The sequence below is a fragment of the Nomascus leucogenys genome, unplaced genomic scaffold, assembly GCF_006542625.1.
Source record: "Nomascus leucogenys isolate Asia unplaced genomic scaffold, Asia_NLE_v1 001579F_31130_qpd_obj, whole genome shotgun sequence".
NCBI classification, from domain to species: Eukaryota; Metazoa; Chordata; class Mammalia; order Primates; family Hylobatidae; genus Nomascus; species Nomascus leucogenys.
The window spans coordinates 1-27,514 of NW_022096015.1; the positions used below are offsets into that span (position 1 = coordinate 1).

At 36.6% G+C, this 27,514-nt stretch overlaps 1 protein-coding gene across 1 annotated transcript; it reads right to left on the reverse strand.

Annotated features, from left to right (window-relative positions):
* Positions 1-1,207: 1,207 nt before the first annotated feature.
* Positions 1,208-27,514, reverse strand: LOC115833791 (sodium leak channel non-selective protein-like; the record flags this gene model as incomplete). Its single annotated transcript, XM_030808621.1, has 13 exons — positions 27,417-27,514; positions 26,911-26,980; positions 23,702-23,793; positions 23,491-23,613; positions 20,895-20,951; positions 20,531-20,651; positions 20,303-20,434; positions 19,192-19,359; positions 16,029-16,133; positions 10,825-10,931; positions 5,184-5,304; positions 5,001-5,099; positions 1,208-1,346 (listed from the first exon to the last, which is right to left on the reverse strand). Coding segments are annotated over exons 1-13 (1,417 nt in total), but the record flags the coding sequence as incomplete, so codon positions are not given.

Sequence of the window (27,514 nt, forward strand, 5' to 3'; positions counted from 1 at the left end):
AACTGCTCACAAACACTGTCCACTGTACAAATATCAGAAGTTATTCATTTTAGATTTATGGACTATAACCAATGCTGCAATAAGCATCCATGTATTGTCTCACAGTAAATATCTATGAGGGTTTCTCCATTGTTAATCTCTAGGAGAAGAATTGATGGGGTCTAGGAATTTAAGCATCTTTACATTTACCAGATGTTGCCAACTTGCTTTCCAAAGAGCCATAACCAAAACAAATTTCCTACCAGCAATATACAAGTGTTACCATATCCTAATATTCTTGCAATACTTGATATTGCCAGACATTGTAATCTGACCACTTTGATAGGTGTGAAAACGTATCTAATATTGTTTTAATATTAACGAGATGAAACATTTGTATGTGTGTAAATGGTGATGCTCGTATCTTCCTATGTGAATTGCCCATTCATATCCTTTGCTCATTTTTGTATTTTGATATTTACTTTTTAATGGTTTGTAGAGATTCTTTATACATGCTGGATACTAATCCTTTATCAATTATGTAAGTTGTACATATTTTCTCTTAGTCTTGGCTTGTATTTTTATTTTGCTTAGAGTGTCTTTTGTCATTCAGAAAATTTTAATTTAAATATAATCGAGTTTATACTTTTTTCCTTTATAGATTTTACTTGGTGGCTAATGTGATGAAATCCATAACTACTCCAGGGCAAAAAACAAATGCTTACTAGGGGTGGGGAGGGGAACTAGAATAGGGATAGTCAAATGTTGATTAACAGATATGAAAATACAGCTAGACTGGAGGAATAAATTTTAGTGTTCCATGGTAATATACGGTGAATCTAATTGACAACAATTAATTGTATATTTTTAAATACCTAGAAGAGAGGATTTTGAATGTTCCCAACACAAAACAGTGATAAATGTTTGAGGTGATGGATATGCTAATTATCCTGATTTGATCATTACACATTATAATACATGAATTGAAATATCACACTGTACCCCATAAATATGTACAATAATTATGTGACTGATTAAAAATAATAATAAGAGCAAAAACATTATTTGCTGCTTATCTGAAATTCAAATAAAAAATAATGCTGACATGCTTAAAAATGGTTTAAATTTTGCTTTCCTATCAAAGTCTTTAATTCATCTGGAATTCACTTTTGAGTATGCAGTGAGGTAGACATCTCCGCATAGCTCTTTACATCAATACAAATCATACCCTCAACACCACTCCTTGTGTTGGTCTCACCGATCCTCTGCACTAATTGTTGGAGCCTGCTTTCGTTTTTCTTACATACAAGGGTCCCTGCTGGCATTTTCAGTCCTTTTTCTGTAAGTCTGATTTTCCTTGTATACCCCTGATAATAACAATACTGACAGCGTTTAATTATGTGCTTACTTTATGTTTTACTAGTTTTTTATTTTTGCTCAACCCTTCTAGGGTTTATTGACTTGATTTAAAAAAAAACAAACCCAGCTTTTTACGTATTCTTGAACATTATAGAGCTACTAGAAAAGTTCCTCACTTTCTGTATCATTAATTTCTGTCCATAATCTTTGTTTTACTTTCTTCCCCCCTACTTTATTTTGATTTTACTTCTGTATAATAATTTATTTGATTTGGAATATTCTGACTATTAATATTCAACTTGTGATTCTTCTCTAAATATATACACTTAAAATGATACTTTATATTTGTAATTACTGATTTACCTCTACCTCATGAGTTTTTGTATATGACACTATAAAATGTTTTTGTCTGTAAATATTTGTGATTTATCTATTACAATTTCTTCAACTCACCAAATTATTTATAGTATTGTCTTAATATTTCCAAATTGTAGAGTTTTTTTTTGTTTTTGTTTTCATTATGGTCAGAAAACATTCTTACATTATCAATCTTTGGTAATTGTGGCCTACTGGGAGACACATTTTGTGCTTGAAAATAATGCACGTTCTCAAATTGTTGGAATTAGAGTTTTCCTTATATGTTCATTTGGTTGTGTTTATTGTATCAAATCTCATATTTCCTTTTACTCTTCTCTGAATTATGAGATTTTTTGAGAAATATGTTAATATCTTTCACTATGATTTTGGATTTTCTAGCTTCTTTTTACAACTTGGTTAATTTTTGCTTTGTATATTTTGGGATTCGGAAGTTCTATATCTTTCTGGTGATTATTTTGTCATTGTTTAATATATCATTTATTCCCAATAACAGTGTTTGTTTAAAATTGTTCTTTTCTGATAATCACATTGCTAAGCCACTTTTCCCACTAATTATAAGCAAACACATGTTCTCTGGCCACCATAGATATTAATGTAATTACTTTGTTATACAAAAAAAAATTTTGGAAAGTTGAACTCTGGAAAGGATCTAAAAAGAATAATAAGCATGGAGGTATTATCTGATCATTAATATATAAAAAAACTCTTGAAAGTTTATTATTGTCAAATTAGGTTAATAAATCAAACACATTGTCTTATAGAGAAATCAGAAAAAAATCTATATTACTAATATAGACTTGGAACTCTTTAAAGAGGTTCCCATTTTCAAAAGAAGACATATTTTTGCATGATTCTGAATTGTACCCTAAAGATTCCCTCATTTCTATCTCTATTGTTTCTACATTTGGAAATTGACCTATGTGCCTTTGGGTATGACTATTAAGATGTGTGCTCCATGAGGGCAAATAACTTTTCTGTGTTTAGCGTTTAGTTTAGTTCGCTAGGTCCTCAGTGTCAAGAGCAGCATCTGGCACTAGTGGATGCTCAAATACATCTGTTGAATGATTGAATAGTATATAAATGCTGTTAGATGGCAGCTCATGAGCTGCTTTCTAAAAAAAAAAAAAAACTTGCAGAGAAAGAAACTTTTCTAAAAGGCTCACATAATTTAGCAATTGATATCTCCAATTAACAAACAAGTTTGTAAAACTTGGTAATATAATTTCTTGTCAATTTCTCCTTTCTTTAAGTGCCCATTTGAGCTGATAGAACATACGCCCCAGATCCCTCAAACAGGCCACGTTACTCTTTCCTACCTGCAGAACATAAATACAGTGCTGGATGGAGACCTCCCTGGTTATTCTGCTTACCTCAGCCACTTCTCTAAGCTCAAGTGTTGCAATTAATTATACATTTATTTCCAGTTACTGAACATTTTATGTTGTTCTACGTATGTTGCTGAACTGTGAGCTGTGATACGTTCTAATCTTCCTGAAATCAGGTGTCTGCTCCAGACGGCTTCTTAACGGTGTTCTGGGCAAGCAGTGCCTAAACTCTCCTGTTAATTGACTGATTAGCTTCTACTTATATTCTAGAATTCTCAGTGTCTGCTGCATTACATGGCTCAAAGCCATCTAAAAGATCCTTCTTCCTCTTTCTGCTTGGTATTAAACTAAACACTGTAGGCTCAAAGCATCTCATTAATGAATGTGATAGGAGTAAAATAAGGGGCTGGGTGACACGATCACTACTGTTCTTTCTGTCTCTAACATCCCATGTTTCTGAGGGTCCAAGTAGAGTCGGGGCCCAGAAGAGGAATTTTTAAACCTCATCCTTTGAAAGCCTGAATGAAATGACATGCTCATTAGCCACACATCAAAGGTGTCAATTGACTGGGTAACTGGTACCACACACATTGAGCCTGAGGACAGTGAATGACAGATACAGTCCCATGTGTGGCAACACAAACTGAAGAGCTCTGATGTGAATGCATGGGAATCAGTCCTAGCCATGAATAATATCGAACAGCATGGTGCTTTACGGGCAGATCTAGCTTCAACTTAATGCAGAGTGAAGGTTGACTTTATTCTACTCATGCCTTCGAAGAATCACAGAGCCTGCGGTAATAGGCACCAATTCTGAATTCCGGCCCTGTTTATCACAGCTTATAAGCCCCAGACTAGTCATTGCTTTTTCTGCAACCGTGCATTGAGAGTTGTGAGAATTGATTGAATATGTAAAATCTTAGTACACAGTGTGTGCTCAAAAACTGCATGCATTTCCCTTACCATGATTCCAAAGACTGCCTCTCAAACAATAGAGGGCAAAGCAGAAGTGCCTAGATGAGCAAGCCCCTCTCCAAGGAGTGCCAATAGAATGTTCTTCCCCAAACTCACACTTTGATAGGAAACTACATTGTCATTTTCCCATTTGTGAGCCTTTGTTCTAAATCATTAGAGCTGTTACAAACTCAACAGGCTTCCTGAGTTCACAAAGTATGTCAAGTTCATATGAAATTAGAAAATCTTTTTTCTTTTTTTTTTCTTTTTTTGAGTCTCGCTCTGTTGCTCAGGCTGGATGCAGTGGCGTGATCTCGGCTCACTGCAACCTCTGCCTTCTAGGTTCAAACAATTCTCTTGCCTCAGCCAAACCCAGTAGCTAGGATTACAGGGATGCGCCACCACGCCCGGCTAATTTTGTATTTTAGTAGAGATGGGGTTTCACCATGTTGGCCAGGCTGGTCTTGAACTCCTGACCTCAAGTGATCCACCTGCCTTGGCCTCCCAAAGTGCTGGGATTACAGGTGTGAGCCACCATGCCCTGCCACAAAATCTTTTTATTCTGTGATTTAGGATTTTACATTTTCTACCAGACTCCCTCACCCCATCAAAATTCTGAGTTCACCTACTGAGTTACACAGAAGCATAAAATCTACATTTAGTGAAAGTAATATTACCTGTAATTAGCGAATCACTTTCATCTATTGTATTTTAATAACTTGCTGCACATCTTTTCAATTTGAACAATAGGAGATGCGCCTCTCAGTTGTCAGTGAATTAATGACACTGTTACCAAAAGGGTAAATTTAGCAAGAGAACTGTACTCTTAAATAATGTGTCTGAAAAGCAGCAATGAGGTAGCTTGTAAAACAGTTATAGAGATTATTTACACCAGTCACATTACAGTTTAACAAGGCTTCATGCCGTGTGTGAAAAGAAAAAATAGCTCAAAGTGAGCGGCTAGAAAAGGCTAAACCCTGTGGTATCCAAACCAAAAATTCTTACCTTGTTTTCATTGAAATTAGCAATAACTACTCCAACAAAAAGGGTCAGTCCAATCATGCAACCCAGGAATACAAAAACATGAATATAGATTCCATGGATCTGCATAAAGGAAAATACGGTTATTCATCAAAACAAATGAAATCTGCTCTTGAAGTGTTCAAAGGATTCGATGTGCTCGCTTACCGGCCCCACACGATGAATAATAACATCTCTCACTTCCACCCAGCCTTTCAAGGAGAGAACTTCAAACAATGCCAGCATAGCGTTTCCCACATTGTCGAAATTAAAGTTCCGAGGATTCGCCCTGCAATTCCAATACAGGAATGTTCTGTGAAATTCCAATAAGCAGCACTGGAAGGCAAATATCTGTAGCCCTTTCCAGTCATGGGTGTGGGATATGTATGCGTATGTGTGTATATATACACACACATTTTTACGCTATATGGCATTCATTTGCTAAATCATAACAATGCATCAATGTGCTATAATTGAGTGTGTTCATTAGGTAATGATGGGGTGATCTCAATGTAAAACAGCTCTAGTTCTAGCTGGAGAGGTTCTGCAACATTTCTACCTCGTCCTGATTACCCTGAGGACTGGACAGATGATTTTATCGATTTGCACAAAGAAGCACTGGATTTTGGATGTGGATTTTGAAATAGTTTTGTAATTGAAAACCTTTCTGAAGGCATAAGTTACAATTGCCTGTGTTAGTATAGAAAGTGTAGAGTAGAATTTAGTCACTTTATTTCACTTTGTGTCATCATGGTGAACACAGGGCTGTAAAGTAGTGATGCATTTAGAGGTCACTGAGACGGCAAGAAGTGTTTGCTTGTAGTATGTATTTTTCCAAATTCCTCTCTTCCGGTTGGATTGTTTTTCTTATTAACTCTGAGTCTTTTCAGTGGACTCTTAGTCTGGTCCCCTTTCTGGGTGGCATGCTTTCTACCTCCACCACTGATTCCTGATTGCTGAAACTCATTGGCTTCTTCATTTTCTTTTTTCTTACAGATTTGGAGGGTACACGTGCAGGCTTGTTACATGGGTGTATTGCCTAATGCTGGTGTTTGAGCTTCTAATGAACCCATTACTCAGACAGTGCACGCAGAATCTAACAGGTAATTTTTACAACCTATGCCCTCCTTTCTTCCTCCTCCCGTTTGAAGTCCCCACTGTCCGGCGTTTCCATCTTTATGTCGAGGTGTACCCACTGTTTAGCTCCCACTTCTGTGGGGGCCAGGGATGTCTCATTTCTTGTTCTTTTAACATGGTTATACTTTTCTCTTCCCACTTATAAAAGTGATCCTTTTACTAGATTGCATCTTCTTTGTTATGGTTCTTAGCTAACATTTTTGTTGTTAATAGAAGAAGCTTTCAGTGGTTTTTCCCCCTCTTTCCTTCTTATTAGAGGCTAATTTTAAATAATTAAGATTTTGACGACCAAACACTGGAAAACCATGGACTATATTTCCTGAATTTAATGAAGAACTGAGCTCCGGACCACTGACTAGAGTAGGCCCCTTGGAGCCTATTTAAATTATATTTTGATCATTTTTTCCCCCTGCTAGCTCATTTCTCAAAATTTAACCCTCATGACAGGCAACGCTCTGGGGAAAATCTGGTTCTGTACTTTTCTACCATCTTTTATGTTTTTTAAACTATAGAGACAATCACAAGATGTGCCTTCATAAGTGTTTTGAATATTAAATAGATGAGGATAGAAGAAGAAAACATTAAACTGAAACTGATTTGCTCTTAAGGGCTTAGGGCTGATTAATGGAGATGGTCCTTAATGTAGTGCAAAAGCCCCACTCAGAAATGCATATTTGGAATTCTGCTTTATATTTTTGATGTGTGAAAGTACAAATATATTCTTCTGGATGCTTCCAACAATCTTTCCTTTGGGATGTTTCCACTAAATTTCATATATTTTACAGTAGACAGAAGTTATAAGGATTCTACAAATGCCACAGTTTGCTTGAATAAGGATTTTTTAAAACCAAGTGAACCAGTTCTCAGAGCCGATGTTGGACTTCCTTACCTGCTCATTTTCTTTTGTAGAAGTGCTTTCTTAGCTGAATTTGCAACAACTGAAACTACTGTTATCTTCTATATCTTCTAGAAGTTAGAATATGTGAAAAATATTCTAACTAAACCAAGAAAAACAAAATGTAGCATCAAAGACTTCAATAGTTAGAATTTATCACATTTAAAAAGATGTCTTTTTCAGTTTTAATCAGGTAAGGTGTTTTCTTATGCTTTCTTCATGCTAGCAAAGTTGCAAAGTTTGAAACTTTACCTGTAACTACGGAGTCCTTCAATAAATCCCAAATGTCATCTATTATTGTCATTTTTACCTGCTACCCTTCCTTGAATTGAAAAGGTTGTCATTTTTTCTGGTTAATTTGTGAAATATTGTAATCTTGCCTGTCCAATTCAGAAAACTAAGACATTAGATCTGACCACATAATTTTGTCAGTTTTTTACCTCCCAGAGGAGGTGCTCCAAGGCGCCCCAAGATCATGGTAGGGAGAGCTGCTCTTCCCTTGGGGAACATGGGGCCACCCTGAAGACGTGACTGAGCCTCTGCCCTTGGATGTGGAAATGCAGAAAAAGACTTTGTCCAAAAACAGCATGCTGTATCTTACACAACCATCTCTAAATAAATCAGAAACATCGTACTTCCTACAGCACCCCAACCCTTTTTGCCTTGAGCTGTGGGCATAGAGTTGCCTTAACTTGTAATACCAAACCTATGCCTAGACTTTCCTCCGCACCTGCCTCTGACCCTGCCCCCTTCACCTGGCTAGTTCCTATTGGTTGTCCTTCAAAGGTAACCAGTATGTCTTCTCATCTGTTCCTTCTCTTTGGCCCTGCATAGTTGGGGTTAGGTGCTTCTCCTGTGTGTCCATTGTACCCTTAGCCTTTCTGTAGGAATCAGAGGCAGGTATACCATGAAGCCAAAGAAACCTAAGGGGTAGGACCCCTCTTTTGTACAGGCCCTTCCAAGACCCTGGTACCCCAAATTGTTTGGGCCTTAAACCCTATAAAACCTGATCACCTTCTGCCTAGAACGTATCACAGTGTAGCTTAACATTACATGGAGATGAGTTTCGGGTGAGCCAGAGGTAAGCTTAGGGGCTTATCTGTGCAGCATTAAAGCCCTTAGCATATTATATAAAATTATTTGTAATTTTATTTTCTGTTTCCCACTAGACTTTAAGCTCCTAAGGGGTAGGGGCCATAGCTTATTCAGGGCCTTACCACAGTGACGAGCATACTACCTGGTGAAGAGCAAGCACTCAATAAATACATTTATTATAAGCCTGAATACTTTGTTGGTTTTTCTCCCATGCATGCCATTTTCCTATATTCCAGACTTCTTCTTAAAATAAATCACACCATATTTATAATCTATGATATGTTTAATCCTTTTTACTGAGGTGACTCATCAAGTCTGAGTGATTCAGAAGAAAGTACATTTATTAATCTGAAGAGAGAATATTGAAACTAGACTGTCTCCTGAATTAGTGCATATTTATGTCCTAATTACCAAAGCATTCCTCTAGATTCCTAGATATGTTATTTTCTTAATCATAACTTAGCCAATATAAAATTACAAAATTTCAGCTTCTAACTCTTGATCAGCTTGCTAAAGAAGGAAAGTGTAAAAAGTTATCATGGTTACAGATGACATTTATTAGATCGAAGGTATCTATTTCACTACAATCCAAGTCACATTATCCTGGAGAAATGAACAAGAGCAATTGTGATGATGCTCAAGGAATGTCTGGCTATTTGCTTATGCTTCCAGAATGGCATTGCCTTTGAAACCCCTAATAATACCTTCCATAAAATATTGCATTTAAATTAACTTTGATTTTAAAAATCCCATGTAGCTTGTTTTATGGAATAGGTTGAGTGCATAGGGCACAACTGGCAGGTTTACTTTTCTCCAAACATTACCCTCAAGTGTGTTCCAGCTCCCTTTCTGAATTCTTGTGGAGGTCCCAGAGCTTTCGGTTATTTCAGTCATTCAGTTTTACATCCAACTGACCCTATAACTCATACAACAATCCCATCCTTAGCAGCTCAAGGACCCCGGTTTGAGGAAAGGAAGAAAAGCTGGCCACTTCCTTCACTTCCACTCCCCCTCTTCAGGCCACCACGAGATTCTCACATGACTGAGGTGGGATGTCGTTGAAAGGAATGGAGGAATGGAGTTAAAGTCTTGTGCATCTGATACAACTGGATTCTGGCCATAGGTGTTCAAGAGTTTGAACCCCCTCTCCAGCCCAGGAGTGCCTCATTGCACCTTTACTCCTGTGAGTGTGCAGTCTCTGGGTGATTCTCAAGTCTGGCTCCTGGAAACACACCTATGGCCCCTTTGGATGGGGGTACCCTTTCCCAGCACAAAGCCCTTTGCAGCAAGGTTCAAGAGGACTCAGATGATGCGGCCCTAGGCAGTGACTACTGGGCTCTCCAGGAACACCAGATAACCCTGCTCTCCAGGTGGTGATGAGCAGCCTGGCCACAAGAGTCTCTCTTCTTGCCCTGCCCATCTCTGATGTTAAGTGATCCCCTGGGGTACCTCACTTGGCAGAGGTGGGAGGCACCCTCCACCTTTCTCTATAGTGAAGGAAATGAAATGCCCCAGTGTTCTCTATTCCTGACTACATTTACTTCCATATTATCTTTGAATTAATAAAAATTAATAAATTATAACATAAATAACTTTATGCTATAATTAATTTTTGTCTCATGGAAGAAAATTTTTATGCTCCTTTAATTTTTATTTCAACGGAAATTGGACGGCTCTTCTAGTCAGCAGTGGGGCCAGGATATTCTCATGTCTCACATTCCTCTCTCTCCAAGCTGAAGCCACATACCCCAAATGAACCCTTTTTCTTAGTTCTTGGATATTTTAAAAAATAAAAACCCAATATGCATTCTATTGGATTATGTATAAAAGCAAATTTCATATTAGAAAAATGCCGAAGAAAGGTAACAGTGAGTGCTAGGGTACAGCTGGGTGAAATGCTGTTTTTATTAAAGAGTTTTGACATTTAGAAAAGAACATCAATTGTGATAAAAGCAGAGGTGCTGTGCCTCAGTTGTTATTCTTACACATTTTCTAAAAGAAAACTTAAAACACAGATAACAATTTTATAGGACAAATGAAGGTGACAGAACACTCAGTTCACCAGTGACACAGACTGAGAGATCCACTCATGGTCATTAATAAAATAAGAAAGAAGGCACTAGGTATTTCTAGCTTTGATCTAAGTGCTTTGAAAACTCAATTTAAAGAAAAAGGAATATTAAAGGGAAAGTTAGAAGTAATCAACTGTGTTACTGATTATTCCTCTCTAGTCTTTCAATAATGGAAATCCTTCAGTATAAATGGGTTTTAAAATGGAAATAGCTTTATGATTTAGGGTTCTATTATGAGGACATCAGATCCTCCTTTAAAGATATAAACTCAGGATAAGTTTAGTTTTAATTTGACAGAAAATCCTTTCTTAAGCCTAATTTTTCAAGCCATTTGAATCCAGATACATATTTTTGAAGTCTTAGAAAAATACTGAGATAATATTTCTCTAGTTTCATGAAGCTATGTAGAACTCATTGTACTACTTGCTCTCTTATTTTTTTACCTTATTTCTATCTTCCAATATAATCTAGTGCTTCGCCCTGTATGACTTAAGATCCTTTTTACAACTCTAGCAAAACTACTTTTAGTTACATGCCATATTATACTTATTTAAAACCTCATATTGACAAACACACCATTCTTCAGAATTTTTTTTTATGATATACTTACCAAACACGGGGCACCCAAAATCCAGGTTTTTTCTCTCCAGGCCTCAATTTTAAATTTAAGTTCTTTGACACACTGACATTAATTCTGAATATGCCATTGCAATCTTCCTAAAGTAGAAAAACAAGGGGAGAGGGGGAACCTGGTCAGAAAATGAACTCAGAAAAGATAAAGGATAGGAAGCTCTTCTCTCACGGAATCCCAAAAGCCCTTTATCTAACAAAGTGATGTGGACAGCTACCCAGCAAATAGTAACAAAGACTTTGGAGACAGGCAGTTAAAAGTTGATGCTGAGAATATTAGTTAAATGGGCAAAGGACCTGAGTAGACATTTCTCCAAGGAAGATATGCAAATGGCCAAAAAGCACACGACAAGATGCTCAGTATCACGTGCCATCTGCCATCAGGAAAATGCAAATCAAAACCATAATGAGATATCACCTCACACCCACTAAGAAAGCCATAACAAAAGGTCAGATAACAACAAGCATTGGCGAGGATGTGGAGGAATCGCAGTCCTCATACTGGAACCCTTACATACTGGTGGGGATGTAGAATGGTGCAGCCAGTTTGGAAAACAGTCTAGCAGGTCCTCAAACCACTAACAGAGTTACCACATGAGCCAGCAACTCCACTCCTAGGTAGAAGTGAAATGAAGAGAAATGAAAATGTATGTCCCTAAAGACACTTGCACAAAATGTTTATATAAGCGTTATTCACAATAGCCAAAAGGTGGAAACAATCCAGATGTCCATTTTTGAACAAATAGATAAACAAAATGTGGTCCAACCATACAAGTGAATATTATTCAGCCGTAGGAAGGGATGAAGTCCTGACACCTGCTACAACATGGATGATCCTTGAAAATATTATGCTAATTGAGAAAAAAGTCACAAAAGACCATATGTTATGATTTTATTCATATAAAAGTCCAGAACAGTGAACTCTATAGAGACAAAAAGAATATTAGTTGTCATTTAGGGCTTGAGGTGGAGGCTAAAGGGATGAGGGTAACAGTTAAGAGATACAGGGTTTCTTTTCAAGGAGATACAAATGTTCTAAAAGTGGCTGTCGTGTATACAATTCTGTGAATATGCTAAAAAACCATTGAATTGAACACTTGAAGTGGGTGTATTGTGTGGTATGTGGATTATATCTCAATAAAGCTGTTAAAAGGGTTTTAAAAATTAAACATCTATAGGCAGTTTTTGACTCATTTCCTATTCTCCCTTTGGTTATTTTTGTTTCTTTGGCTATGATGGTCATATTTTGAACCTAAATCTCTTTTCTGGGTTCAAGGTGTAGATGGTAAAATTCTTGATCACTGTTTGAGTATTTCAACAGAAATTCCATTTTAAGCTGCTTAACGTCCTCTTTGACCCTAAACCATGTCTCCTCTTGGCCTCCTCCTTTCTGTCCCTGGACCAGCATCCTGGCAGCAGCCCAGCATCAAGCTTAGGGTTCCCTGGGCTTTCCCTGTCCTTCCTGGCCCACGTCTCCATTCTTACTACGATGAGTTTAGTAATGACAACGTTACTTCTTTCTGGATTACCAGCATGACTCTTTAAAATAAGAACATTTTAATGCAAACAACACATCTTTAATTTATAAAGCCTGGACAAATAAAAGGAAGAAAACTTACCTACAATTGCCCACAGACAAACACAATGAACGTTTTGGGATATACCCTTCCAGTCTTTTTTCCTATACGTATCTGAGCTCATAAAGTTTATATTCTTCCATCGCCCACCTTCTTCAGCTGAAACTATATTGCGATTATCTTTCCATAACCATACCTTTGTATGTAGAACATTATTTGAAAAGGCTGTGTTGTAGTGTATTGTATAAAGGTCCCTTGACATATTCGGCCTCACTGCCTTTTCCAATTTGTCTTCCTGAACCCACCTGAGCCCACCTTTGATTGCATGAAGCAGTCTGGTATCTTGGTGAAAAGCCAGGGTGCCTGGACACTAGTTCTCTGCTTCTCCACTTATTAGGTGGGTGACCTTGGACAAATTATTTCATCTTTCTACACCTGTTTTCCTCATTAGGAATGGATATCCTCATTAGGATATGGGTAACAAAAACAGCACTAAGAATGGTGCTTTGTACTTTGTGGGCACTAGGATGTGTCTGATTCCTCTTCTTACCAACCTTTTGTGGTTTCTCACTTCTCATCAATGAAATTCCAAACCCTTTAGCCAGGCATTTCAGGTGCTTGAGGATCTCCCCCTAACTTACATTTCTGGCCTTGTTTTTCAGTTTTTTCCTACGTGGGCGGGTATGAAATTAACACTCACTACTGAGACTGGGTTAGGTACTTTGCATAAACAAGCTAATCTAATCTTCATAATATCATTGTGTGAGAAGCATTCCAGGAGGAAATAGTTTCCAGAAGGATTAAGTGACCAGACCAGGCCATCACCTCTCCTAAAGTAGGATTCCCATCTCAGAGGCTGTGATTTCGAAGCCCGTGCTCCTTCCTCCTTGTTCGGTTCCTGCCTCCACACTGTGACTCTTCTTTACATGCTTTGTGTCCTTCTTCACTGCTTGCTCTCCTTGGAAGGTCCTTTCCTGCTCATCTCAAATCCCATCTCCTCCCTGAAGCCCTCCCAGTACAGTACTCCCAGTTGGAAGCACAATTTCCCATGCTGACATCATAGATTGCATGTTATTTCTGCTTCTCATAGGCTTTTGAAAACTGCTGACTTTATATTACTGTTGCTTGAACATGAAACACATTCTGATTGGACAGAAAATGCCGCAAAACAGAACCAAGGACCTCCTAATGTTTCCATTCCACATTTCATTTCACCTATCACAGTGCCTTGGACACAACTGACATTTAATGACTATTTGTCAAAAGGTATCCTCAGCGTTTGTTTACAGGGTTTTGGTGACTGAGTCCTAGGCTCCATATCTATATTCATCTCATAACATCTGTTGAGTTTTAAGAAAACAAACAAAGGAGCAGAGGGAGGAAGTGCTCAGCCTCATACAAGAAAACATGTTTTCCCAACTGGAAACTATGGATGCAGCAACTCAAGCTTCATTGTCTTTAACAGGAACTGTGTGTGATCTAAATGTTGGTGTATCTACTTTACCCTTTTCTTTGGATTTATCTCTTCTTTTAGTAAGATGGGCTGAAGTTCTCCGATAGAACTGACGTCACCTTCACTCATACGGCGTTCTTGGCCTTGGCCTCTTATGTTTGGATTTGAGAAGACAAAAAGACTCAAGCCCCGTCTCACCGTGCCAATTTCTTTTCAATCATTCTGCTTGGTGCTGGCTCTCTCTGTGATGGCTAAGTCTCCTTAGGCTTTCCATCTGAGCCTCGTACAGACCTCACTGCTCTAGGAAACAGGATACATGCATCATGAAATGTGTGTCTATGCTCATCTGCTGGCTGCTGTCACCATCAATCTTCGGCTTTGGCCAGGTATGAGTAGATAATGTAAAATCACCATGCTCTTAGGCCACTGTTAATATACTGAGTCATCCAAGATTCCTAGCAGGCTTCATCCTGAAGTGTTGTTAGTATCTTTCTGGCCTCTGTTCTGTGTGGATCGAAAATCACTCTTCTTTCCACACACAAGCTTGTGGATGAATGCGTCAGGTCTCTGTCACTTTCTTTATCAGCTAATTTGATACAGCATGACCGTCAGGCCACATTCCTTGTTCTGTCTTCTCAGGTGTAACAAAGCTCTTGGAATGTCTCTCCCAGTCTGGCCTTTGTTTCAAATTCTCATTATTAATATAATTTATAATGTATTTTGGCTGAACAAAGATGTTACCTGTATTTTGTAACAATTAGAGAACAATTTGTGTCATTTAAAATCTATACTAGATAGCCATATTTGCTAGAAATATATAATGTAGTTCAATTCAGGTCTAGTAGGCCTTTTGAAGATACACATTTAGGAACTAAGGCATCATTTTATTGGGATCAAAGAGAAAATACTTTTCTAGTTTATACACCAGCAGTAGTTGGGGTTTACTTTATTAATCTATTTCTAACATAAGAATCTTAAGAGAATGGGACACTTTATGATATTGCAAAAATTGTCTAATTATTAACCAAACTGTGTCCCCCCCTTTTTTTTTTTCTGGAGCACACAACTAAATTCCAGCCCCCCTTGCAGTATCTCTGCTCTTTACAGATGAACGTGGGTAGAGCGGATTCTCCCACAGCCCACTCAGATGGAGATGGCTCTCCACTCTTATCTCCAGCTCATTGAGGAAGGCTCTGAAGACATGGCAAAGGGTAGTGGCACAGGATGGAAAGCATGTGAGTCCCTGAGTGGTCATTTGGAGGAGAGCTGTATATATCGTATATATTGCAAATGTATATATTGCAACTGATCCAAGATGCAATATATACATTTCATTATGTGAAGCTATGAAATATTGGGCTTGTTACAGCAGCTAGCCTCCCCTCATAACCAATGACTGAAGAAAGAGGAAGAAACGCCGTAGTGCAAGTATTCAAGTTTGGGTCTTTGTGGAGGTCCTTGTTGGTTGTCATAAAGAGGGAGATTCTGGGCAGCTAGAGCTAATGTAAAGGCACTGGCTTTCTAATGGCGAGAAAGCTGATAGTGGGGAAGAAATAAAAAGTGGTGAGAACCAAACGCTGCTTCTTGGACATTTTTGCAAGGGGCTGTTTGCTGATATAAGTCTTATGTGACAACAAAGGAAGGATCAAGTTAGCTAAGGCCTCAAGGGAAAGTATCCGAAGCTCACAGCTATAAACAGCTGGAATCTTGGGTGACCACGCTCAAGTTGTCAACAGCGGGTTGACACTGGAATAGGAGGGAAGAGTGACATTCTCTGAGGTGTGCTTTTCATCTTATCAACCTTTCTAGCCAGAAGAGACATATCGCATGCTTAAGCAAAAACGTCGTGGGAAGATAATTCTTAGAGTTTTATAGGGAGTTCTTAAACTAGGCTTGTCAGCCACTGGTACCACACGCTTGCCAAGGGAATGTAAACTACCTTATTATTATTATTATTTTTCTTTTTAGGGACAGGGTCTCTCGCTCTGTTGCCCAGGTTGGAGTACAGTGGTGCGATCATAGCTCACTGCAACCTTGACCTCCTGAGTTCAAGTAATCTTCCCTCCTTGGCATTCCAAAGTGCTAGGATTATAGGCACATGCCACCACACTTGGCCCTTAATTTTTATTTCAAAAGACAGAAAGTACATCTTACCCTTCTAATAATGTTGGGATCATTGCACTTGGCCAGTTTTCCAGCAAAAAGCTGAACTCCAAAGCTTGCAAAAACGAGCATTAATGTCAGCAAAAGAATGGAGACCTGAAAGAAATTGATGAAATGTTGAATCTCTTGTTAAAGACTGAATTATTATGTTTGGTTTAAACAGTGACATAAATCGGAATTTTAAGATAACATTGTATAAAAATCATGGGTTTTTGATGATATATTTTAACTTCTCCACCATAGGTCACACAATTAGCCTTACTGGAAGGTCAAAAGGAGAAAATTAACAAGCTTTGAATTTTTTAAATGGAAACATGAATTTCATGTAAGAAAATGGAATAAGGTATTTTTGATATGACTTGAACTTTTCTGACTTTAAAATCAACACCTTGATCTTTTTTATTTAATGGAACAAAGGAAAAAAACTTTAAATAATTATATTTTGTCTATTTTTTCCCAAATGGATTTATATATATATTTATATATATTTATATATTATATATATTTATATATTATTTATATATTTATATATTATATATATTTATATATTATTTATATATTTATATATATTTATATATTATATATTTATATATTATATATTTTTATATATATTTATGGATTATATATATTTTTATATATATTTATATATTTTATATATTTATATAATATATATTTATATAATATATATTATATATATAATATATATTTATATAATATATAAATATATATTATATAAATATAATATATATTTATATATTATATTTATTAATATATATTTATTAATATATATTATATATATTAATATATTATATATTATATATATTATATATATAATATATAATATATATTTATATATATATTTATATATTTTATATATTTATATAATATATATTTATATAATATATATTAATATATATATATATATTATATAATATATATTATATAAATATATATTATATAAATATATAAAATATATAAATATATAATATATATTAATATATATAATATATAATATAATATAATAATATAATATATATAATATATATTAATATATATAATATATATAATATATAATATATATTAATATATATTATATACATTTATATAATATATATTAATATATATAATATTTATATATATTTATATATATTTTTATATATATAAATATATATATATTTATATATATTTTTATATATATAAATATATATATATTTATATATATTTTTATATATATAAATATATATATATTTATATATATTTTTATATATATAAAAATATATATATATATTTTTGAGATGGAGTGTCACTCTGTCATCCAGGGTGGAGTGCAATGGTGCAATCTCGGCTCACTGCAACCTCCACCACCTGGGTTCAAGCAATTCTACTGCCTCAGCCTCCCAAGTAGCTGGGACTACAGGCGCACGCCACCACGCTCTGCTAATTTTTGTATTTTTAGTAGAGACAGGGTTTCACCATATTGGTCAGGCTGGTCTTGAACTCCTGACCTCAGGCAATCCACCCGCCTGGGCCTCCCAAAGTGCTGGGATTACAGGCGTGAGCCACTGTGCCCGGCCTGGATTCATGTTTTTATTAGCAGAGCACAAATGAGCGGGACAGTGGCTTTAGCTGTCTTGTAATCGTGAAGGTGTGCATTAGGAGAATGTTCTATACACAGAGGAAAGGAGAGAATTCAGTACTGAAGAGCAAATCTGTTAATTAACTCATGCTCCCTCTGCTGGCTGACTTCTTTGGTCCAGCAGAGAAGAGTGGCAGAGGGTAAAATACGGAACAAGTGAACTGCACCGGTTGAATAACCTAAACATATACCTAAGTGTACTAAAATCACACTGACCACCATTAGAGAAAGACACAAATTCTCCTCTAAAATTTATTATTGATCAAAAGATTCATATACATTAGCAGTCAGGTGATATTTTCTTTTAATTCCAGCTGTGTGAAGAGCCACTGTTTCATGGCTTTGCATAAAGAAAACAAGAATTTTTAAACCCATGATAAAAAAAAAATCAGCAATTGGGAGGCCGAGGTGGGTGGATCTCCTGAAGTCAGGAGTTCGAGAGCAGCCTGGGTAATGTAGTGCAGCCCTGTGTCTACTAAAATACAAAAAATTAACTGGGAGTGGTGGCACATGCCTGTGGTCTCAGCTACTTGGGAGGCTGAGGCATGAGAATCTCTTGAACCCAGTAGGCGGAAGTTGCAGTGAACTGAGATTGCGCCATTGCACTCCAGCCTGGGTGACAGAGCAAGACTCTGTCTCAAGAAAAAAAAAGTCAGTAATGATATACCTCTAGTAACATCACAATCTATCTTTAAAATACATTTGTATCAAGTACAACTACAGCTGTTTTCTCATCACAGGTATGTCTCTAGAAAGCAAGATACAAAACAAGCCTACATAAATTAATTTATGCCTCTCATGCACAAGCAGACCTCATCAATAATAAAAAAATCTTTTGATCACTGTTTTGTAAGGCAAAGATGTTTCTGTAACAGATTGTGAACAATGAGCCTCTTTCTTGTTGTTTTATCTCCGACCTTGTTTTCAGAAGACCCTAAATCAATGTTTGCCCAGCTAAAAGGTACGTTTTGCCCCCTCAATCATCTTTGTAATCACTCATTACTGCAATGCTGAAGTTACTTAAAGTGGGTTATACCTGTATGTTGCATTTTTAAAGTTGTTTTATGTTAGCACTCCTGAGATCTAGAGACAAATTCTGTGCTATATTATTTCAGGAACACACAGAATGAGATTAGGAGCCCAAATGCATGAATGCCTAATCCCATTTGTGGAGTACACGGTGTTGAATCTTCTTATCCTTCATTTTCAGATGGGAGGAAACTAAAACCCAGAGTAGAAATTAGAGTCAAGAGGTTAGTACTGAAAGAGTCAGCAGATACGAACTCTTTCAAATCTCAGAGTGCTTCTCTTTAGGTGAATTAAATAAACTCATATGCCAGAAGCGCCCATGAGTAAAGTATTTGAAGGTGTATTGTGTTTTGTTAGTGCCTCTATTACCCTCTGGCAATAACCAAAACTATTGAATTGACCATGATAAGCAAGACTCACTTTTTCCCTCATTAGCTATATTAGAGCTGGACTACTGTGAACTGGAATCAAAGGATAATTCTAACATACCAAAAATATTTCCTTGAAGCCGCTGAAAAGTTCCCGAACAACTTTCCTCATCTGGGGCACCAGTTTGAATATGCGCAGAGGTCTCAGGCACCGAAGGACCATTAGGAGCTGAGCTCCCGATTCAGCAGGTACATTTTGAGGCATCCAACAAAGAAATATCAAGCTCACCTAAAGTGGAAAAAACAATCTCTGGAATTTATACAATTCATCCCCTACTATTTACATTTTCTGACAGTCAACTGGCCACAACTTTTCCTTTAGCAGAGATTCCACTCACTGGTTGTACGTGCAATCTGTTAACTTTAAACAACAAACCTCAGCTAGAAGGAAAGTCATCATGTGTATGCAGGAAAGAAATGAGGGTGTCCACACTGTGCGTGTGTATGTGTGTGTGTGTACATCAGTGCATTCTGCGTCTTCTTTTAACTTACTACTCTGGAGGGTCCGCTGATGTCGATATGGCTGGAATTCCTTTTATCAAGGTTACTGCTATTTTATTAATGATCCGCAACATGCTACTTGTTAAGGATCACAATTCTCTTTGTTGTCTCTGCAAAGACATTGATTTCATGACTCCTCGGACATACAGGAAAAATAAAAAATTCTCTGAGCCCATTTTTATGGTTTTCCAGCGAGTTTTACTGGACAGTTGAATGGGCACCTGCTATAGCCAGGTATTTTATGCATTGCAATCAGGAGAGAGATACAATCACAATCACTTTAGTTTGCTTTCAACAATAAGGGGCTCATAATCAATAACATGGTTTACATGAGGCAAACTTTTTTTTTTAGTATAGAAGCCATAAGATTTGTGGGATGCAAACTAGATTTGCCATGTTAGACTTTGTTAATGTATGTCTCATTCATACATAAAATTGTGATTAGTGTATTTGAACAATATAACTATCCATAGATATTTATGATGCTCTTAATTTAGATTTTACATGTATGGACCTTATTTGCATATAATGAACTACTCTAGAGTCCATTTAAGAATTCAATTAGGGAATCTAAACCTCTGTGACTCATACCTCTTGTGCTTATACCAAGAAATGCAGGAGATTTTACAAAACCATTATATTTTTCATTTAGGAAATAAGCAAAGGCTTACAAGATATATAAATATGTCCATTACTCCACCGAAGTCCCTGATGACAGCAGTTGGAGTGAAAAATAAGCCATCTGCCATAATCTTCAGATTAAGCTCAATGCTCATGAATATCACAAACACATACTCAGCAATCTGAAATGGGCAAAAGGCAGTTTGGTTACAATGAACGGAAAAACAGCAGGTCAGTATTTTACCTCCTAGTTGTAAACTGAGATTTAGCAGCGGTACCTGCAAAGTAGGTGCATGCATGACTCTTCGAAACGGGGACTCAAACATCATGGAAATGCAAGAACAGATGGTTACGATGATCATGACCCAGTCCAGGTAAGTGACCAATCCCAGCAAATCACTGCCAAAGACCAAACAAAATTGAGGAACATAAAGGTTCCAGGAAAGGCTTCTAAGAGTCAGAGATGATGGCTTCTGTGGCTCTATCAACATGACTGGTATTTTAAAAACATCATTCCCCAATCATCTATTTCATAGCACTATATAGCAAGAAAATAAAAGAGAATTTTAATCTCTGTATGCAGCATAAAATAGTACATGAAAACTTCAAATGTGCATGGAAAATGAAGTTTGTAATGCTTACTAAAGTTGATGGTACTTTGTATTTTTCACAGCTCCTGTGACAGGGTCTGTTTTAGATCTGTAAGAGAACACATATATAAAATTCTGCAACATAGCAAGCATGTTTTAACTTGCTAAAAATCATATTTGCAAATATCTCATCTACCTAAAATCTCTTTTACATCCTCTATACAATGTCCATTATAAAATATGTTAACTGTAGGTGACTCTGGAGGTCAGAGAACATTGATGAATGAAAAAATCCAAAGAATTTGCAGTTGATGCTTATGAAAATAAAGTTTTATATTTCTCAAAATACTTGATTTTAGACGTTGTGACTTTGTTCAGAATTTTCTGACATGGATAGTACAAAATTAAATTTTGACTTTCATTTAAAAATACTCATTTAAAATCTTTGCCTTAATAGTTCAAGAATGTTCTTCAAAATTATTTAATTAAATACTCTGTAATTTAAATAGACTTCTTCCCCCTGCATTTAACTGTGATATTGGAGAACGATTTATTTAGAATTTCTTGGGAGGGCAATTCATTGTTTTTACTTTCAGGAAGCTGGTGAGCACTGTCACTGAGATTCCTTACAGTCCTTGTGTATGTGTCCCCAATTACAACAGAGTCTTCATCAATTGTATTCAACATCAGCTGCATTGCTGATAAAAGGGAAATTACACCACACTAAGTGAAGTGGAGAATTAGCCATGAGATGTTAAGGTGCAGGCAGCCAACAGGATAATTCAAGATTAAAAAAACCTACTTTGACAACTGATCAAATTAATCTCTAAAATGGCATTTTCTTCCTTTGCTTTGAAAACTCATGGAAGATTTTAATAATTATGACTCAGTTGCTTTAAATTGTGAAAGTCTTTATAGAACAGCAGAAAGAACAATAGTCTGGCAATCAAGAGAGAGCCAGGTAGTAGCTGGGTCCTTGAGCAAAGCCCTCAACTTCTGCACACGTTAAAATGTCCTCCTCTGTTGAAGGAGGGGGCACACAAATGACACTGAGTGGTCCCTGAGGTCTCTTCCATCCCTGAAATGTTATAATAGTGTGTATTAGTTTCCTTGAGCTGCTGTAACAAAGTACCACTGGTGCTTAAGACTGGGCGGCTTAAGCAACATACGTTTATTTTCTCATAGTTTTGGAGGCTGGAAATCCAAGATCAAGATGCCAGCTGAGTTGGTTCCTTCTGAGGGCTGTGAGGGAAAACCCTGTTCCAGGGCTGTCTCCTTGACTTGTAGAGAGCCGTCTTCTACCTACATGTCTTCGCAAGGTCTTCTCTCTGTATATGTCTGTGTCCAAATGTTCTCTTAAGGAAACCAATCAGATTAGATTAGGGCCCACCCTAATGACCTCATTTTAATTTATTTAACCTGTTTAAAATTCCTATTTCCAAATACAGTCACATTCTGAGGTTCTGAGGGATTGGACTCTACCATATGGATTTTGTGGTGGGGGGAGGAAACAATTCAGTCTATAACAGATAGTGATTATCATAAGCTACTAATTAATAACAAATACATCAATTTACTTAAACGATGGCATCAGGGATAGTCCAACTACATAATGGGAACACGTAAAGTTTTCTCATTTTCTCCAGGACACTTAATGTCTTCGGAATATTTACTTAAAGGTACTGATATGGTTTGGCTCTGCGTCCCCACCCAAATCTCATCTTGAATTGTAGCTCCCATAATTCCCACATGTTGTAGGAGGGACCCGGTTGGAGATAATTGAATCATGGGGGAGGTTCCCCCATACTGTTCTTGTGGTGGTGAGTCTCATGAGATCTGATGATTTTATGAGGGGTTTCTGCTTTCACTTCTCTCTCTTGTCTGTGCCATGTAAGATGTGCCTTTTGCCTTCCACCATGATTGTGAGGCCTCCCCAGCCACTTGGAACTGTGAATCCAATAAATCTCTTTTTCTTTATAAATTACCCAGTCTGGGGTATGTCTTTATCAGCGGCATGAAAATGGACTAATACAGGTATGCTTGACAAAAATCCATTTCATCCATTGGTTGCCTGTCAAACTTGGCTTAGGTGTCCACAAATACAGTGTCTTCAGTGTTCACTCTACTTATGGCTTCTTACACATTTCTTCCATGTTGGTAGGGTAGAGACAGTGAACAGGGGGTTTCCTTCTTATAACAGTTGGTAATGAAAGCACTAATCGACTTTACATTATTCTCCAATAAACCAATTGAGGTATTTTTAGCACAAAGAAACTACAAGCCTCATGGAAGACATGGACAATGACCTTCATTTCACCACATCCTTTAGTCCCCTTTTCTCAGTATTTCCAAAATAAAATATGGAGTTAATAATGCCGATAAAAATGTATCAGGAAACTGCTAAAATGCACAAACAAAAATGGCTGTTTTGTGTTTTATCAATGCGAGTTTTCTATAAATGTTAACTACTTGCGACCTTTGTTTTCTACCTGGTCGGGCGTTCAGCAAAGAGGAGCAGCATGATTAATTAGTCCACAGTTTATTTTGTGACCCCATTAGGATTACATGTTCCTTCTTGTTCATATGACAACACCCCTGCTGTTTGCATGGCTCAGGCCAAACACCTGGCTGAAATGAAGTGTACTTACGCGTTGAAGCGCGCTCGGACCACCACCCGGCAAAAGTTTCTGAACCTGTGTTCTCGCCCGACAATGAAGAGTGGCTTATCGAAGTACGGGTGGTTCTCTCTGAGTTCCTCTTCTTGCACTTTCCTTGAAGGAGAAATTCATGGGAGAGTAAGGCTAAGGGAAATTTTGCCATTCCCAAATGAGAGCCATGGGACACTGCAGCAACCTGTACCTTTTCATCTCTGCTTGCTCCTTTTTTTCCTGAATCATCTTTATTTCACTGTCTTCTCTTTGTGCATTTCTATATCTCACTGTATTGGAATGCTAGAAATAAATTAAAAGGGGGTGTGTTAAAATAGGAAGGTTCTGAATGCAAAATATATTATCAGTTAAAAAAATTAAAACTAATATCTCCCTCGATATAAAGTATAAATATTAATTATATATATTTACTGTTAAACATATATTTATATATTTATACTAAATGTATATTTACCATATGTATATTTATACTGAATGTATCTATTTACAATAAATATGTATATTTACACTAAATGTATATATTTACATTAAATATGTATATTTATACTAAATGTATTTATAATAAATATGTATATTTACACTAAATGTATATATTTACATTAAATATGTATATTTATACTAAATATATATTTACAATAAATATATATATGAAATGTATATATTTACAATAAATATATATGAAATGTATATATTTACAATAAATATATATATGAAATGTATATATTTACAATAAATATATATATGAAATGTATATATTTACAATAAATATATATATGAAATGTATATATTTACAATAAATATATATATGAAATGTATATATTTACAATAAGTATGCATATTTATACTAAATGTATATATTTACATTAAATATGTATATTTAAACTAAATGTATATACTTACATTAAATATACAAATTTACAGTATATGTAACATATATACGATTAAATTTACAGTATATGTAACATGTATACATATTTAATGGCCACAGTCTTCATAGCAAGAGTATTTTTTTCCTCTAAAAAGTAATTCATTCAGCACATATTGATTGAAATCCTATTATGTGCCAGGCACTGTTCTAGTGTGTAGGATATGGCAAGTGGAAACAAAACATCCTTATTCTCATAGGATGTTCTAGTCAGTGTGAGACAGATAAAAAATATTCCAAAATAAGTATGTTAGAGGATGCTTAGTGATCTGATTTTTTAAAAAATCACAGTGGGTGAGAGGCATAGACAGGCTAGAAGATTATGATTTTAAATGAACAGGTCAGGGTAGACCTCAGTATGAAGGTGCTATTTGAGGAAAGACTAGAAGGAGGTGAGGGTGCAGGCTGTGGTAGGGCTGCAGAAATGTGTTCTTCCACAGCTGGGAGCAGGCCTGGTGTGTCTACGTGTGGAATAGCCAGGATGCCAGTGTGGGTAAAGCTAAGAGAGGTGAGCAGGCCGTGCAGGCCCTTCACAGCCCTTTAGATGGACCCCATGGAAGGTGCAGGGCCAGAGTTCCAGTAACTCAGTAGATTTTACAGAAAGCACTCCTTAGACTTAATTATCTGTGTCTGCTATCATTTAGAATAAGTGAAAAAGTTAAAATTCTCTAATTTAAATCTCCCCTTTGTGGGAGAAAAGACATTATAAGAATTTATTGGAAATGATCAGAACCCCATGGCGTTTTGCTATGGAGAAGGTGGGAGATGGATGTTGCTATACTTCTATATGAAAAATAGGGTAGGAAGTCTCTGAAGAAGTAAGCTCCGGCACTGAGAGTATTCAATAGGGCCTTTGCTGTCTATGTTTAAACACGTTATTTTCAAAGACATGTTCTGATTTGATTCTTAACTAGGTTGTACATTTCGGTTGAAACATATTGAAGTAGCTTTGAATGAGGGTTGCCGTTTTGACTTTTCACCTGAAAATGTTCTCCGTGCAATATGGCTGACTCTGCAATTCTAAGTGCGCAGGCCATGTGTTGGATTTGATGGCAATTCCATGTCAACAATATGGTAGCCAATCAGATAGAGCTCTGGATATTAAAAATCGTGGCTGTAACAGAGCTCTGTGCCGACTAGAACCATGTCTATAGGGTATTGGTGATATCAGGTGTTCTCATTGCCAACTTCTTGCTCTCGATTTTGCCTGGAACACTTAATAAAAGCCCTCTACTTGGACTAAAACAGCAGTTTCTACAGAATGAAAGCAGATGTAGTAGGCAAGCACTCCAAAAACTCAAGAAATAAGAGGTAAGTGGTAAAAAAGAGAAAAATGAAATAACCCCAGGGCTTTGCTAACTTTCTCTTGCTAGCCCTCCTTTCTCAAGTGCCCTCCTTGGCTCTGAACATTCAAGATTACTTTTTAAGCCAGTTCATCCAGACTCAACCTAAGGCCTGTCTTTTAATCAGGACTTCATAATCACAGTTATTTAATATGCATTTTCCAACTCTTTCACTGTAATCTTTGCATGGTATAGCTGCTGGGCCATCTAACGCTTGGCTTCTCTGCATTTTTTTTCATGGCTCCTTCATTTCATTTGGGTCTCTGGGATAACGCAGATGGGTCTACGATAACCATCGTATCTAAAAATTCCCTGCCCCCAAATCCCCACCTTTGATTTCTTTACATGACTTCATTTTACTTTACATTATAAAGCAAATCTGTCACAGTAATGAAGAGATGATGGAAGATAAAAAGAAATCACTCCAGAAATTCCATTATATTTTTACGAACTTATTATCTGTCTCCTATTCGAAAATTTAAGCTCCAGGAGGGCATTGAGTCCATCTTATTTCCCCACTGCTCCTCATTCCTTAGAACAGGACCCAGCACATAGCAAACACTTGACCACTATTTATAGAGCCAGTAAATAAATACATGACCTAGAGTCTAAAAGCAAAAAGCTTTCTTGGGAAATACTAGGTAGTCCCTGACAGAAAAATTCTTCTAGAAATAAAATTTCACTTCCTAATATATAAAGCCCTGAAATTATATATTATATATATATATTATATATAATATATATATATTTAAATATATAAAGCCCTTGATCTAGATTCTAGAATATTTGATTCTTAGTGAATATTCAAAGTCAATGATGCAAATCAATCCTATATAAAATGCTTAAAATGTCTTTAATTTCAAGTCAAATCCAACTGATAATGACACTTTTGTGTTACTATTTTAACTAAGACATGTGCTTTGTGTGGGATGACTGGAGTTTTCTGCTGTTAACGGTTACTTCTGATACTTGGCTACGTAATTCATATCTTGAGTTTCCTGATTCCCTCTGGTATGAAGTCTTAAGGAGACATGGGAATGTGGCAGAAAGACACTGACATTGTCTAAGCAGTCATTTAAATACATTTTCATAATCACGTTTCTGAAATCCAAAGCATTGCTTAAAACTTACATCTTGAGTCAAAGTTTCAAGAGATTTTCCCCTGCTGATCCTCTGGCTGTTTGATCCATGTCTTAGAGACCTAAAACAACCACCGGCACTGGTTAATACATCTCAAGATCAAACTGGCCTTTCAAGCAGTGACTATGATAAAATCAAAATAAAACACTTTTTCTGCTACAACGCCACAAATGCCTATAATTTCTTTTTGTAGCAGAAGCTTATACTCTCTCCAAATGTTTTTGATCCCATCTAACAAAATTCAGAATTTTTCCTTCTGGTCTTAAAGGTGAGAATTTGGCCATCTCTAAGGAAAAGGATTGTGAAGTAGAGATTTTTTTGAATCTTTGGATCTGATTAGGTGTTTCATTATTGTAACAAACAGCAAATAGAACTCGATTCCTCAGTCATGCCTGTCTGGCAGCCAGCGCTGACAGCCGTGGCTGTGTACAGCGACCCATTTCCTGTAAAACCCCCTTTTTTAGAGTCTCTGAAGCCCTGTCTTCCCGAGTATTTACCTGCGCTCTTGGCGGATATGATGCTGCACACTGAGGATTGACCTCTCCTTTGCGGGTTGCCCCTCGAATGATCCGCTCAGCATGCGCTGTCGGGTGCA